General features: G+C 36.7%; 2 protein-coding genes across 2 annotated transcripts; one reads left to right on the top strand and one right to left on the bottom strand.

The window, feature by feature from the left end:
• The first annotated feature begins 1,458 nt into the window (after positions 1 to 1,458).
• Positions 1,459 to 3,593, top strand: LOC143530495 (putative pentatricopeptide repeat-containing protein At1g64310). Its single transcript, XM_077026019.1, has 2 exons — positions 1,459 to 2,000; positions 2,476 to 3,593. Exons 1-2 carry the CDS (start codon positions 1,466 to 1,468, stop codon positions 3,591 to 3,593), a joined length of 1,653 nt encoding a protein of 550 aa, XP_076882134.1. The 5' UTR covers positions 1,459 to 1,465.
• A 4,989-nt stretch (positions 3,594 to 8,582) lies between these two features.
• On the bottom strand, positions 8,583 to 12,285 carry LOC143530513 (uncharacterized). The gene has a single exon (XM_077026032.1). It carries the CDS (start codon positions 12,054 to 12,056, stop codon positions 8,658 to 8,660), a length of 3,399 nt encoding a protein of 1,132 aa, XP_076882147.1. The 5' UTR covers positions 12,057 to 12,285; the 3' UTR covers positions 8,583 to 8,657.
• Between the last annotated feature and the right edge of the window lie 4,997 nt (positions 12,286 to 17,282).

Here is a 17,282-nt window from a genome sequence, read left to right as displayed (position 1 = left end):
AAAGTGTTTAGGGCTCTTAAATCTAAACAACACCCGACTTACCACAACCCCCGATTGCTGATAAATTTTGGAAATAGTCAGTTTACCTTTATGAAAAATTCACTTCATTAAGGACTTACCAAACATATAAAGTTTACTAATAAAGCTAAAACAAAAAGAAAACATTTTCTAAACTAGGGGTGTGCGTGGTGCGGTTCGGTACGGTTTTTGACTAAAACCGCACCAAAAACCAAACTTTCGGTTTATGATTTTTAAAAAACATTCGGTTTCGGTTTTTTCGGTTTTTGGTTTTCGGTTTTTGGGTTCGATTCGGTTTTGAATGTGGTTTTTTCGGTTTTGCTAGTCGAACCAAAACTTTTTGGGCAAAAAACACTTGACCCAAGATATTGAAATCGAGCATGCCATTTTTTTTCCTTAAACTAATGATTAATAGAAAATTGAATATTTGGACCTAAAATATTAAAAGAATAAAAGACATATTTGAAATTAAAATTCAAAATCAAAACCGAAAGTACCTATTATTGGGTTTTAATCATACTTGCAAACCAAATATATTTGTATTAACAATATGTTAAAATTAAACAAATATTCATCGGTAGATTTTGTTTTAATGATTATGGTTAAGATGTCATGGTTATTTCGGTTCTTAACAAAATACAAAACCGAACCAAAACCAATATTTCGGTTTTTGCTAAAGTTCAAAACCGAACCACCGGTTTCTATTTCGGTTTGGTTTTTCCGGTTCGGTTTTTTTGGTTTATTGGTTTCGGTTCGGTTTTGTGCACACCCCTATTCTAAACTTACACTTTAGAGACTAAAAGAATGAATTTCAAAAGGCAAGGCAGTCATTTGTACAGACTTTACAGCTGGGTTGTTAAGTATAAGAGGCAAGGGACCAAATTGCTAAAAAAAATTTATATAACATGTAAAGACCTGCGTTCGTAATATTTTGTTCCCTTTTTTTAAAATTAAATCTTGAACCATAAAGAAGTGCTGAGTTTAACAGTAGATGTGGTTCTCATTCTCTGTTTAACTTAGACAAACAAACGTTGACGAGCAGAATAATATGTATGTATAAATGTAAACAAACTTACGTACAAAAAAATTAAATGAAAATCAACCAAAATAAAATAGGGTTTTTTACATATATCCTCTTACTAAGAGCCTTTATTACATATATACCTAACTGTTAACTGTAAATTACATATTTGCCCTTTTCTTATGAATTTACCCATTTATCGTCTTTGTAATTTAAATATTTCACTTTAAATTCTCCACCATCAAATACATATTACATTTATACCTAACCGTTAACAGTAAAATGTGCTCATGGTTGGGATATCACTTTAATTGGGTCGGCCACTCTGGGCCTATGACTATGAGTGTGCTGGCTTGGTTACAAGTTACAACAGCACATATTAATGAAAAACAATACATTTGCTTTGAGTTGAGTTAAGTTGATTTGATGTTGGTTCATTTTAAATCACTCGTGTTGGAACTCTCGAAGCTTACTCAAACCCTAACAAGAACCAAATCATTCCACGCTTTACTAATCAAAACCTGCATCTTCCACGACCCATTTTACTCAACCAAAATCATCAAATTCTACGCATCCAATGACGATCTCACCTCTGCACGCCACCTGTTCGACGAAATGCCCAACAGAACCGTCTACCTCTGGAACTCAATAATAAGAGCTCACGCCCAAACCCATTGTTTCCTTGATGCATTTACACTCTTTAAACAAATGCTTGCTTCAGAAACAAACCCTGATAGTTTCACATTTGCTTGCATTTTGCGGGCTTGTTCGGACATGCATGATCTTAAAGGTCTTAGGTTTGTCCATGCACACGTGATTGTTTCGGGTCTGGGAATGGACCCTATCTGTGGCAGTGCACTTGTGTCGGCTTACTCTAAGCTAGGTTTCGTTGACGATGCTAGAGTGGTGTTTGATGGTTTGAACGACTGCGATTTGGTGTTGTATAACACGATGATTGCAGGTATGAATGAGTCTGCACGGGGTGGTTTGGTTTGGTTTGGTTTGGTTTTGAGCCATAACTAAACCAAAACCGAAAAATTGGTTATTGGAGATTGTTAACTGATCGGGTTTCGGTTAATCGGTTTTGGTTCGGTTATGGGTTGGTATCAGTTAGATTGGCATTGAGATTTACACTTTATAAACGTTATACTTGAAAAATATCACAAACTTTGGATGTAACCGGTTTGGTTCGTTTAAATCGGTTACGCCACATACCAAAACCGTAACAAGCCATAAGTTTAAGTGAATTGGTTATGGCTTGACCGAACCATCACTAATTGTTCGATTCAGTTAAATCAGTTACAGTTTGGTTAATTCAGTTATGCCTCACACCGAAACAGTAACCAAGCCACAAATTTTCAAATCGGTTATAGCTTACGCTAACCATCATTATGTTCGAGTCAATTAAGTTGGTCAATTTGGTTATTTGCTTGCAGGCTATGGAAATTGTGGAAATTGGGAAAAAGGGGTTCATTTGTTTAATGTAATGAGAAGAACTGGAATTCAGCCTGATGGGTATACAGTGGTAGGATTATTATCAGGTTTTACACTGTCAAACTTGCTGGAAATCGGTCAAGGTATTCACGGTTACTGTTTGAAAAACGGGTTTGATTCAAATGCACATATAAATAGCATGCTTGTAAGTATGTATTCAAGGTGTAGTTGTATGATTTCAGCCTATAAAGTATTTAATAGTTTATCACATCCCGATTTAGTAACATGGTCTGCGTTAATATCCGGTTTTTCACAATCCCGAGAGTATCATAAAGCACTAGTTTTTTTCAAGAAAATGAACTGTTTTAGAAAGCCAGATTCCATATTAATTGCTACTTTACTTGCTGCTATTGCACAAATGGCGGTTCTAGCACCGGGTGTTGAAATTCACGGTTATGCCATCCGTCATAACCTAGATTCAGATACAATGGTGTCATCTGCTTTAATTGACATGTATGCAAAATGTGGTTTTTTGGATTTTGCACTCAAGGTGTTTGATCAAATGCCTAAGAGAAACATGGTTTCTTATAATTCAGTAATAGCAAGTCTTGGTTTATATGGTCTTGCATGTGAGGCGTTTAACGTGTTTAGAGAAGTGGTTGAACGAGGTTTAAAACCTGACGAGTCTACTTTTTGTGGTTTATTATCCGCTTGCTATCATGGTGGTTTTGTTAACGAAGGTCGTGATATTTTTAATAGAATGGATGTTGAATTTGGGATCAAACCTAAAACCGAGCATTATGTACACTTTGTGAAACTAATTGGGATGGCGGGGGAGTTGGAAGAGGCGTATAATATTGTTTGTTCGTTAGGGGATGATGTGGATTCGGGCGTATGGGGTGCACTTCTGTCTTGTTGTGATGCGCATAATGATTCTAACCTTGCGGAAGTTGTAGCTCGTTGGGTGTTCGATAAACAACGAGATAGAAGCGCGTATAAGGTTATGGTTTCTAATTTCCATGCTGGAAATGGGAGGTGGGATGATGTGAAAAGGTTGAGGGATGAATTGGATTATCTGGGAAATAAGAAAGTATGTGGGATTAGTTGGATTGGGATTTAATTTTCATGTTATTTTGTTAGGAAAACAGATTTTGTATTATCAAACCATAGATCTTGTTTACGGTAAGCACCTTTTCAGAATTCAAACTATCCATATGCCAAATGATGATATAATAATCTATATTAATGTTGATACAGTGTAATGGTGCCTCTATCAAATAGGAAATCATTTCATCTTGTAAAGGTAACATACAGAAGGATGAGTCAGGAAGGCGTGCGAACGGGTTAAAGTCAACTGACAATTCGGTCAAACTTTCCTACGATTGCAACGAGACCTTTGCTGACTCATCAAAAGTGAATAACAATCTTGCTATACAGCAACTGTTTAGAAGTTGGTTGACTTTGTTACGCACACCTTCAAAAAGTCAACTACCCGATGGAACATTGGAGGCAGGCCCGGATTCAAATGAAATAGTGAAGACGGACCGTAAGATTCAAAATAATGGAATTTGGCGGGGAATTTTGGGTCTGGATCTAGCAATAAAGATACCTGCAACGATATTGTAAGTTGAATTATAATTATTATCACTTATATAAAATGATTATGTTATATCAACAATTGTGCAATTTCTTGAATAAAGTGATTTAGGAGGTTTAATGATTGATTTTTTAGCTACTTCTCTAGAAATTTATATACCCGTTTGACCCGTAACAGATAAAACATTATCTGAATTGACCATTTTAACAAACGTGCATGTTCAGGTTGGCCCATTAAACCTGTTTAGTAAAATTGTTGACCTGCCAACCCGTTTACAGCCCTGTAAATGAACTGAACGAAGGGACAAGTTCTGTTATGTTAAACGAACGGGGTTTTCCTGTTTTTTAAGAAAATGAATGTGTTCATGTTCGTTTATGCTCATTCATTAACAGTATAAACGAACGGTTCATGAAAGTAAACGAACGGACGTAACTGAACATAAATGAACTAAGATATCAACGCCAAAACCATTTAAAAGTCAATGTAAACAGCAATGCGTTGGGACTAAAAAGTTATCAAAACTAGACTAGGCTATCATATAAATTAACGAGCTTAAACGAACAGAAAACAAACTCAAACTAACATACAGGAACATAAAAGAATTTAGAGGAACTAAATGAACAAAGGTTTTTGTTCATGCCTGTTCGTTTATACTAAATAAACGAACTTCACGCCAAACAGTTCATGAACGGTTCACTGAACGCTCAGGTTCATTTGCAGGCCTGCCCGTTTATGGCCTGTTCAATTGAACTTTGTTGATCTGCCAACCCGTTTATGAGACGTCCTCATAAACTTGTCAAATGTCAACCCACCAACCTGTTTATGACACATTCACATAAACTATATAAACTTACAACTAAGATCTTATATTTATATGCTATTTTTGAATTTTGTAATGAATTTTATGACAAATATTGAGTTATTTGTTTTCGATGGGACCCACAAGATCAAGAAAGGTTATTCGTCAAGGAAGTTGCACTGTCGTCCACCAGCGTTAACTTTATCATAGAAGAAACCATGAATTCACCTAAAGGTTCCGGCTTCCATCCCTGTCCATCTTCCTTGTTTTGATAATTGTAATTCAAAAATAAACATTCCAAATCCTTCATTGTACCTGAGATTTTTTATACTCGTATTAACTTAACACAGCTACAAGTAAGTTTGACGGCCGTTTAATATATAGTTAGCTTCATTCCTAATTGTGAAGAAAACAGAAAAACAAAAAATATCATCTCAGTGCCTCATCAATTATTCGGTATATGTTTAATTCAAATTTATGTGTATGGAAGTCTTTGCTTCTTTTTCTCTCGAAATTGTCTGTCTTCCCCGCTCTACTCCATGAGGTGCATTGACCTGGATTTTGGATCAATTCTGAAGTCGAACCTCTTCCTACTCATCTTTAAAGGCCGTAAAGAAGTATTCTTTCAGGCCCTCACTTATTAATTCTCTGGTTTGTGGTGTGTGGAGGGCTGGTCATCAATATAGTCAGACATCCATGTCGCGAAGATCATTAAGAGGTCAAATCAAATATATCAATAAATCAATCAATCATACACAGTTAAGTCTCACCAACAACAAAACTATAAGTAGGGTCTGGGGAGGATGGGATGTAGGCACACCGTACCTCTATCCAACGGGATAAAGAGGTGGCTTTCAGAGAGACCCTCAGCTCTGTAATACATATGTATGTGGCAATATATATTAAATGATATAATAATAATAATAATAGTAATAATAAAACAATACTAGTAATAATAAAATAATAATACTACTATATGGTGTGTGACCAAAATAAGGTAAATAGAAGCCTTATGTTGAATATACACTCTTTATGTTGGTCTACCTAGTGCTCATCTACTCTTAATTGTTTTTAGTTTGGTTGGTTGTGTTGTTTAAAAGTAGACATCTTATATTTTTACCTCTGTTTTCAACTCTGTTAACTGTTTGATATGCATCGCCGTTCCAGAAGAACGTAATAATACTAACACTTTGAATTTAATTACGTTGTCATTAGATTCTTTTGGTCTAGTTCAGATTCTTTTAGTCTTAGTTCGATCCGTGTGACCGGTGAACGAACCACTTGTGTACCGGTTCAATACATTTATTGTTAATAATAAATTATCTTTAATAAATAAGTATGTAGATCAACTATCTCTAACTTCCTCTTCCATCTTTTATTTTTTAAATATCATGTTATGGTATAAATTTTTTTTAATGAAAACTTTATTAATATACTAGCAAGATGCTAGAACCACTAGATATATCATATGATAAACAAAGGCAAAGAGTAAAGACACAATCATACAATCTAAGCCTCACCACCATATACAATATCATATAACAACAATTACAACCGAAAACTACACCAATTCCCCCTAGTTAACCTATGCTTGATCCAAATGTAACTTTGTGTTTTAATCTCTTCATATAGGCTCTAAACATGAATCGGGGCTCCATTATAGACTCGATTTGTCCTTAGAAACCAACACGTGCCTATGAAGCTCCGCAAAATCCAGAACTCTAAACGTGTAAATCGGGAGTAACTTGCACCATTGGGAAATCAGAAGCTCCACAAAATCCCGAACTCTAAACACATAAATCGGGGTATGATCAAAAGCCACACCGCTTGAGTTTCTTCACAAAAAAAGGAGATGATCAACCGATTCCTCCTCCCTACCACAGGTCGAGGGCTCGGTTGAAATCACTGGAATGCAATCTATTAAGCACTTGTTGCCAAGCCACAAAACTCGTCTTCTTCGGAATCAATCCAGTTGTGATTTAATAAAGGTATACATTATAACGAAAAAATATACAAACCTTAAATTTAATTCTTGAATTGTATCTAATGTCTTTTAAGTATTTCGGCATTTAATGAGTATTAAATACATATAATGATCTTAAACTTCGAAAGAAGACCGTGACCCGTTGAATCAACTTGGTTGGGTTTCCAAGATTATATAATTGTTTATTTCATTTGTGACACTAATTATCACCAACGGACAAAATTATCATGTGTTTCTATACATTTGTTGCGTAGCCGTTGCTCAGCTACTACATTTTAATAATTCATTTGTCTTGTTTTATAATTCTTCTAATAACTAAGTTATACTCTCACTAATAATATAACTATTATCAACATAAATAATTATATTATTACACTTACATTTCTTAAATATCATTCTTTGACCAAAGGATGCAGGTTGCAGAATGCTTATGATCAATGAGTTTTATTTGTTTAGTTAAACTCTTAACAACGTTGTCTATTTTTACCATCATCACATGAGTATAAGCTTATATTATTATTTTTTTTAAATGATTACTCTGGTCTTAAAATGATTTTCTAACGGCCATCCTTATTGAAGGATTGAGCCAACATATGTCGGGTTTGGAGTATCGGGCTATCCTTAAGTACTAGTTAATGACTCTTATGTTCCCAACTGATGAGCCTTGCCCAATTTGTCGCAAGGTATGTTTGGATTCTTTTGGAGACCATGCGGCGCTTACAAAGAATTGCCTAGCTTTAAATACATACATGATTTGGTAAGAGATGTTCTGTGTGATTTCTAAAACGGGCAGAGATTTCTGCTAAAAAGGAAGCCCCTGTTAACTTTCTAACGGATCCTCTTGAATGGAGGTCTACTTTACGACCGGCTGATATTCTTGTGTTCGGGTGGGCATGGGAAAAACACGCATGTGTGGATCTTACAAGAGTGTCTCCACTTGTTGCGCTCAGGGACCGTGGGTTTGTTATGGGTGAGGCTGCGTTGAAGGCTGAATCAGACAAAGTTGTTAAACAAGAGAAAACTTGTTTAGAGAATCAACATGTCTTTCTCCCATTTGCTTTTGATACATTTGGTTTTCTGGCCCCAGAGGCTGTGAATTTTTTTAGTAGGGTTCAGTGTGTCGTACACGGAACCTCTTCATCTCCTAGGTCTCAAATCTTCATTTTTAGTAGGATTGACTTTGCTATTCAAAATGAGATTGCGGTGCAACTTGTTACCCGTTTACCTACCACTTTATTGTAATCGCACCAAATGACGTCTTAAACTAAATAGGCGCCAAATAGTTTGTGAATTTAATATTCATGATGCAATTGTTACGAACAATGTTGGTCACAATCAAAAAGTCAGAGAGACCACCACAGTGACAGTCTGTGGCATTAAAGTATTAAACTCCAAGAATTTGACTGTTTCGACCGCAATTCAATGCCAAATAAGTTTTGTCACAGTGACAGCTATGATATCCTCAATATTATATTATAAAACTTTTATAAAATTAATAATATTTTGTAGGGCAGAGCGCATAATAATTATAAAAAAATGAATTGTAGATTATTATTCATTAACGGCTCTATTGTCAGGCCCCTCACTGACCACCATGTTACCTTCTTAAACATACATATGGTCCACGTCGGACTCAAATGTACGAAACTAAAAACTAAAACACACCCACAATTAATAAAACTTAAACCCCTAAAATGAAATATTTTAAAAAAACTACAATTACTACAATCAAATTTAAATTAATGTCAAACAAAACAAAACAAACTCGGGTTATTTTGAGGTCAATGCGGGTTCTTATTCGGATCTACACCGGGGACGGTTGCGAGGTGGGGTCCGCTGATGACGGGATGTCCGGCCCCACCCGACACCCTTCGAGCATGAACACAATGTCGGCCATCATGGGCCGGTCCTGGGGGTCGGGTGCGGTGCAAAGCAGCCCGACTTTAACACCTAGCAAAAACTCCTCCCATTCGGATGATTCCGGGTCTAATTCGAGCAGCCCAGGTTCCAAAAGCTCGGAAACTTGACCTCTTTGCAGCTGTCGTTTAACCCATTTCACAATGTCTTCATCTTGTGTGAACATCACCGGCTTCTTGCCCGTTAACAACTCCAGTAAAACGATCCCGAAGCTGTAGACATCTGATTCCTTTGTGACCTCACCGGTTAATATTGCTTCGGGTGACACGTAGCCTAATGTCCCGACTGAGCTTGAACTGGCTTCAGGTGATCGGGTGGTGGCGAGTGGGGTTAGCCCGAATTCAGACACGTGGGCTTCAAAATCCGCATCGAACAGGACATTTTGTGGCTTGACGTCACCGTGAACCATGGAGGTTGAATGAAGAAAAGCTAGTCCACGGGCTATACCGAGGGCGATTAAGTGCCTCATGGGCCAGTTCAAAACATGCCCGTCTTGGTGCGATGCTTCTTGAAGCAATGTTGCAAGGTTTCCGTTCGGCATGTAGTCATACACGAGTAACCGAAGATCAGGTGGGCCCGCGTAGTACCCACGAAGAACGGTCAAGTTTCGGTGTCTAACCTTCCCGAGCAGTTCCGCTTCTTTCTTAAACATGTTCTCTTCAAGTAACCCGTTTTGAAGCCTTCGAATCGATAACACCATTCCGTCATTGTAACACGCTTTAAAGATCAACCCAAATCGAGTTCGGCTCAAAACGTTTTCCTCATCAAACTGTCGTGTTGCTTCTAGCGTTTCAGCTAGAGTGATCTTGTTATTGAACATAACAAGCTTCGGGCCACCGTTTTCACCGCTGCTTCGAGTCCCCGAGCTTCGTTGCGGGCTCGTTTTCTTCTTTTCGCCTAATTTCGACTTTTCTTGGATCCGTTTTCGCCATCTGAATAGACTGTATGTGTAGAAGCAACAACATATAGACATGAACATAGCACCAGCAGCTGCTACAATAATCAACCAAATCATTCTTTTTCTACTACCACTAGTTGTCCCTTTGCATTTTTGACTCAATGGCTTTCCACATAAACCGGTATTACCCGCGTAAACAGATTCATTGTTGAATCGTGAACCCAACGGCTCCGGAATTGGACCGTCAAGATCATTGTCTGAGACATTAAAATACATCAAGCTTGAAACTGCTGTAAGATTCTCCGGAATCTCACCAGTCAACTCATTTGAACTGAGATCTAGTGAAGTAAGGTTAGACAGACGGGATAACGAATCCGGGATGTTTCCGGAAAGATGGTTTGAGTTTAGAGCAATGGAGTTCAGTGACGGAATGCCGGAAAGTTGCGACGGGATGTCACCGAAAAGATTATTATTACTCAAATCGAGTTCGGTCAAATGGGAAAGACACGAAACATCATCAGGGATTTCGGAACTCAAACTGTTCGAACCCAACTCAAGAACCTGAAGAGCAGAGCAATTACCAATCTCCGGAGGGATGCCGCCGGAGACATTATTATTCGATAAAGACAAAACAACCAACGACTTCAAAAAACCAAAAGTCGCAGGAATGTGACCCGAAAACAAATTCGAAGACAGATTCAAGTACCGCAGCCCTAACAAGCTGCTGAAACCTTCCGGGACATCAGCCAAAAACGAATTCTCTTGCAAAGCAACCAGTTGAAGATTAGGCAAACCGAATAGCTCGACCGGCAACTCTCCGGTGAGAAGTTGTTTACTTAAATCAAGAGAAGTTAACTTATACAAACTCCCAATGCTACCCGGAATGTTACCCGAAAACGCGTTCCCACTCAAGTTTAAAACCGATAACGCTTTCAGATTCCCAATACTCACCGGAATCTCACCCGAAAACCTGTTACCTTCAAGATCCAGTATCGTAAGATTACTCATTGATAACAAATCTTCCGGAAACCTTCCGGTGAGAGTATTATCTCTCAAACTCAAAGTTTCAAGCTGAGTAAGCTTACTAAAACTTACAGGAATGCTACCATTAAACTTATTACCACCCAAATATAACATCTTAAGCCCGGTTAACTCGCTTAAAAACTTCGGTATCTCACCGGAAAACAAATTACCTTCAAGATTCAAAACCCTTAAACCACTTAAACCCTTAATTTCACTAGGAAACAAACCAGACAAACTATTATTACCCAGTTTCAACTCTTCCAATCTCTTCAATTTACCAATCTCGTTCGGGATCTTACCGGACAAATAGTTACCGGAAACATCCAACGCCGTTAATGTGGGTAAATTAGTCAGCCACAAAGGAAAGTTACCGTGAATATTATTATTTTCAACACCCAAAACTTGTAACACACTGAGACAAGTACCAGACGGTGGGATAATAATATCCGTGAAGGTATTAAACCCCAACTGAATATTCTTAACCGAAGAGTTACAAAACAATGCAGCCGGAATTACGCCGGTGAGATTATTGTGAGAGAGTGAGATTGTTTGAAGGTTAGGTAACGAAGCTAACCCCGCCGGAATCACGCCGCCGATCGAGTTTCCGTCGGCGGTGAAATGGGTAAGTGAAACCCAGTTCGCTAATGCTGAAGGTAATGTTCCTTGTAAGTTGTTGTGATCCAGCGAGATGAATTGAAGGTTCTGTAAGGTGCCGTACATCGCCGGAATCACGCCGGTGAAGCGGTTGTACGAAAAGTTTACGACGTGAAGGTCCGGTGAGTCGGATAGGTTGGTGGGTAACTCGCCGGAGAGTGAATTTGATGATAAGTCGATGTACCGGAGGGTTGCCGGAAACCGTTTGGGTGACTCGCCGGAGATGTTATTTCCGGCGACGTTGAATATTAATAAATCCTTCATGTTTAAAATCTCCGGCGGAATCTCGCCGGAGAAAGAGTTAAACTGAAGAAACACATACTGCAAAAGATCACATTTTGTTAGAGTAAAAGGAATACTCCCGTTGAAATTATTTGACCGGAGGCTTAACCTACGCAGCATGCGTAGATCACCGAGTCTTGTAGACACTACGCCTTGTAGCTGCATACGTGGCAGACGGAGGTCGGTGACGTGGCCGCCGAAGCAGCCGACGCCGCGCCAGTCGCATGGAGCCGAAGGAGTTGACCGGTTCCACCCGGTCAACGCACCCAGCGGGTCATGAATTTGAACCTTGAAATCGGTAAGTGCATCGATTTCAGTTTCAGATACACGGTCGGCGCATGTTAGCAGGCTGGAAGAGAGAATAGTAGTAATAATAAGAAAGGCGTAGGTTAGCAAGGTGGCCATGAACGGCGGTGGGAGTTGAAGCATTGTGAAGTGGGGGTTAAGTTTAAGGGAATGTAACGGAAGGGGACATGAAAGCGTAGGTTAGCCGGAGGGTTGGGAAAGAAAGGAAGAATGGCGACCAATGTTGTACTTTACGAGTAATTTGCGCCACTGTGCGCATTGCCCACTCTTGTATACAAGAACCCAAAAACACACTGAGATGATATCATATAAAGACACTTTGATTCCCCTGGCTCAACTCAACAACTCATTTTCTCTCTCCCATTATTGTTTTCTGATATTTGAATATTATTATTTATTTATTTCTACATGATTTGTTAGGCCTTCAAACACATAGTTAAAAGCCGTGTTATCCAAATACATAGTTAGAGATGTGTTTAGCCGTTTGTTTGTTTTTTTAATACTATATTATCATAATAACTAGTTTTACTTATATTTGGTTTTCTTTTATAACATTTAATAATATATAACGTTATATATAATTTCGAATGTACGGTTGAGACATGTTTTTTTTTAATTTACGGACCCACATAAACTTACTCAAAAACGAGTGGTGTGAAATTAACATCGAAATGCCAATAAAATTTGACCCGACGTGGTTTTAAAAGAAAATTTATATCAACATGCAGATAAAAACACGGTCTCAACGGTTACATTTGAAGTTATATAAAACTTTATATATTATATGTTATAAAAGAAAACCAAATATAAGTAAAAATAGTTTGATAATATAATATTAAAAAAACAAACAAAAATCTAAACACATCTTTATAACCATGTGTTTGGATAGCTAACACATTTTTGACTATTTGTTTGGAGGTCTAACACATCGTCGACTATGTATTTTGAGGTCTAACGCATTGTTGACTACGTGTTAGTTAACTCGTCGCCAGGACTATCCAACACATCATCGGCGATGCATTAGATTATGGACAAATCTGAAAAAAACGATTTTGAATAAATAAATTTGAAATCTCTCACCATAAATGGGTTATTTTGAGAATTTCTCATTATAAATTATATTTTAAATCTATTAATTTTGACTTTTAATAAAAGATTTTGAGAGCATTTAGTTTGGAAATGAAAACGTACCTTCACGTCGTATGGTAATTATAGATCTGTTGAAGCATGGAATTAAAGTTTAAAGATATATACGAGTTATGAATCATTATGGTGGCACTTCTGAGGTGGTGGTGACTTGAAAGTTTAAATGTTGGGTGTAATGTTTGGTCTTGGTTGATTTGACATTTTAGGTAATTATAATTGTCGTTGTGTTTAGAAATATGTACTTGGTGTTTTAACTTCACTTGTATAAGTACTTTTCGTATATTTGTTTGTTTGTTTAAAGTGTAGGGAGTGGTTAATGGTTATCCCATCTAATCTAAATTCTAATTAATTCATCTATCAAGAAAGGAGTGGTCTCATTCTGTTGCAATCCCATTTTTTAATCACCATTCAAATTTCAAATTAAGAAAATAAAACATAAACTAACGTTATATTTTAAAATTAAAATTCATTCATGAGCTTAAAACTACATAATTAAGAAAGAAAATAAAAGGACCATTAAAAAATTACTAAATTCATTCTAAGGAAATTAATCCTTAACAACCGAAGAGCCAATGGCGGAATCATCACGTTTAACCGGAATGATGGGATATTTTTTAGAACGTCTCTGCCAAGTGATTAAATCCATGTCTCTAGTGGCGTGCACTCACAAAGGCAAAGCGGGAAGTTTCCACCACTCATCAGGGCTAGAGGTGAAAAAAAACCCGAACCCGGAACCGGACCCGAAAAAAACCCGGAATCGGTTTTTCTAAAACCCGGGTTTTTAATACCTGAACCCGACCCTACCCGCAGGGTACGAATAGAGCATGACTTTCAATGTTGAAACCCGAACCCGAACTCGTACCCGATCTAAACCCGATAATACCCGAAACCCGGTTCTAGGTATACCCGAAACCCGGTTAAAACTATACCCGAAACCCGGGTTTTTTGCCTACCCGAACCGGATTTTTTTGCATGCTAGGATATTAGTGTTTGTGCACATGTTTTTGTGTGGCTATCCACATATCTATAGTCGTTCTCAAACGGATCTTTTTTGGATCACGTATATGATATAAATACTTGTTTAGAGCAACACCTTTTGATATACCAAACAACAACTGAAAACACATAAAATATATGTTTTTTTGTATCATTGTTTAGTTGTTTATGTATGTTTAAATGAACTTTGAAGTTAGTATGCAAAAAAATGGAGTTAGGATAAAAATAAAGCAGACCCGTTAATAGAAGAAAACTGTAGAAAATGAGTTTTTTTTAATACCAGGAAAATAGGGTATTCAAAACCCATAAAACGGGTTTTTTCAATACCCGTATATAGGGTCTTCAAATACCCGGGTATTGAAGACCCGGTTCAACACCCTACCCGAACCCGGTACACAAGGTATGGTTTTTCAAGACAAAACCCGACCCGAACCCAACCCAATTATTGTTAATACCCGATCATACTTGAACCCGATTCCATACCCGAACCCAGGCTTTCATAATACCCGATTTGTGCACCTATAATCAGGGCAACAAAAAACAAATTTGTAAACACCTAAATGGCCTATCAATCAATGTCAAAGTAAACAACATTAGTGGTGTGAGTGGCTAGGGCCGGCCATGGCACATGGCAGGGTAGTCTACGGTCATATGCCCGACTACCCGCTAAGCCCAGATTTATTTTTTAATTATATGTATTTTGATGAAAAACTATATCTATATTTAATGTTTTAACATAATTAAATAACAACTAACTTGGTCTAGTGGCAAATGGGTATGACTCCCAACCAAAAGGTTGTGAGTACTAGCCTCATCTGAAACGTGTTTTTGACTATATTTATACATTAGTTTTTTAAACAACTCAAATCATTTTGACTATATTTATACATTAGTTTTTTGAACAACTCAAATCATAACTAAGAAAGCCAATTTAATATTTAAAATTCTTTAAACCCAACAAAATACTCATTTTTTTACTTTAGGCCCAAAATATTTTTCGCCTTCGGCCCAAATTTTTTTTTCAATTCTCGGAGCCGGCCATGTGAGTGGCTGAATGTTACACTCTCATACCCATTGTTTATTAACTTAGAGTTAAATACTGAGGGTGGTGGCTACATGTTTACTTGTTTAGGGTCTTAAACCTATTTACCTAATTTTCCTTCTTCTTATATAAATTATAAACTATATTATATAAATATGCGTGTATTTATAAAAGCTTGTACTCTTTTAAGAAAGCCAAGTTGAAAAGAACTTTAAGGCCCTTTTTAGATTCATACCGGTTACTTTGGCCTGGCATGGTTCAAAAAGGACACTCGTGCCTCCACTTTTGGGGTAAATATTTATTCTTTTAAAAATATTGCAATTAATAAAAATGGTTTAAATTTTTATGCGTTTTCTTGTCATATTTTTACAAAAACTTTATAAAAATTTATGAAATAGCGGGATCTAGCCTTGAAAAACTATTTTAAAAAAATTGGTAAAATGTTGTGTCAAGTAGTGAAATAGGGTACATGGATTTCTCACCATATTAAGGTTGACTGTTGTGGTCTTTAAATGAGAATGGAGACACCATCTTTCAAGTCGTCTTCAAAACATGATAAAGTCCCTTTTGAGTGTCAAAATAGTAACTATAGAGGTGAGCGCCAAAGCCTGCAACCCAATCAATTTCATTCAGGGTGGAGGATGAGGGCGTCAAACCCACATCCACAACATACGGTCTAAAAGGAGTTTGTTATATCCAAAAAGTAAATTTGTAGCAATGTTACATTTTATTCCGCATTTGGAAACCCCGCCTCAGCCTAAAGAGAACTGGATACCATAGATCGGACCACTCAATAATGATTTCTTTCATATGAGAGTATGTGTCACCCTCACCCTTACTAACAACCGCCTCTTTGGCTCTTTATACGGCGTTCCTTTTATTAACCAAGTCGAGTTGTGATGTTGAGACCCCCGAACGGTTGATGGTGTCTTATAGGTACTTCCCTCGCGGAACGAGGTTGGGCCTCAACCTTCTTATGCGACTTGTCAAACTTTGGTACCGTCAGTGATAAGATTGCTTCATTGACCTTTACTCCATTAAGATCGCTCAAGAACTTCTTTACATCTCCAACCCTTTTAAACCGGACAAAACCCAAAAAATGACCTCCTACGTCTTTCTTCTTAGCCACATACGCGTTTGACATCACTCCAAGATGCCTAAACGCCTTTCAAAGGATCGAGCTATTCACACCCCCGGATGTTTCACACAAATAAAAAACGTTAGTCTCCTTAATAGGTTTTTGTCGTTCACCGTTGTATTTTCGCCGCCTCATCTCACGCCACCATGTTTTCTTGTTTTTTTTTTCTAATATTAGTAAGATTACTTAACTGTTATTGGTATAATTATGATTACTTTATTATTGCTATTATTATTTATCTTATTAGTGTTAGCTTTAGGGTTTTTTTTTGTTAGAGTTAGTATTATTTTTGTAGTATATTATTTTCTTTATATTCAACATACCGTATTAATTTGTCAAACTCCATTGATTAAATTATTAATGTCATCAATTATATTGTAAACATACTTAATATAAAAAAGTATTAATATAATAATTACATGTCACAAAAGATATTCTCTTTAATTTAAAATGTATATAAAAGAGCTTATGTTTAAAGAGTACATTAACATTCAATTTTTGAGACATCTAAGAAAACTATTACATTTTTTTTATTTTTGTTTTTTTTTCAAATATTCAATGTTTAATAAGTCTTAAAAATTAAATAATATGAAGAGACTTAATTATCATTCTTTTTACTTGTATTAAGTTAGTCAGTAATTTATACATTAACTTATCTCGTGTAATACACGTGTCTTTAAAGCTAGTTATTTTAATAATGTTACTAACATTATATTTTTTGTTATAAAATTATTTTGATGTTTTTTATTTATCTACGTTAATAGATATGTGCAAGCAACTTATGGAGTTCCTGTTATATCTTTATTATAGCTACAGGATACACATTCTGTGTAATTAAATCTAATACTACCGTAAGTAAATTTTTTATATGATCTTCAATAGCATGGAGGAAATAACGTAGTTATTTATGTTTTTAATAAGTCTTTTAAAAATATATTACTTTTTAAAACAAAGTACAATTATATATCTGAGAGGGAGGGACCTTTTTACCATTTTGGATGCTTACTCTCTTGTTATGGCCCAAGAG

This window comes from Bidens hawaiensis, unplaced genomic scaffold, assembly GCF_021521415.1.
Source record: "Bidens hawaiensis isolate Kalapana, Puna unplaced genomic scaffold, B.hawaiensis_p1.1 tig00008947_1, whole genome shotgun sequence".
Classification (NCBI taxonomy): Eukaryota; Viridiplantae; Streptophyta; class Magnoliopsida; order Asterales; family Asteraceae; genus Bidens; species Bidens hawaiensis.
The sequence above is the reverse complement of the archived record's forward strand: the minus strand, read 5'-3'. Positions and strand labels throughout refer to the sequence as shown.

Coding starts and splice junctions, on each gene's coding strand:
- LOC143530495 (XM_077026019.1), top strand. CDS start 1,466: ATGTTGGTTCATTTTAAATCACTCGTGTTGGAACTCTCGAAGCTTACT. Junction 2,001..2,475: donor GTATAACACGATGATTGCAG/GTATGAATGAGT, acceptor ATTTGCTTGCAG/GCTATGGAAATTGTGGAAAT.
- LOC143530513 (XM_077026032.1), bottom strand. CDS start 12,056: ATGCTTCAACTCCCACCGCCGTTCATGGCCACCTTGCTAACCTACGCC.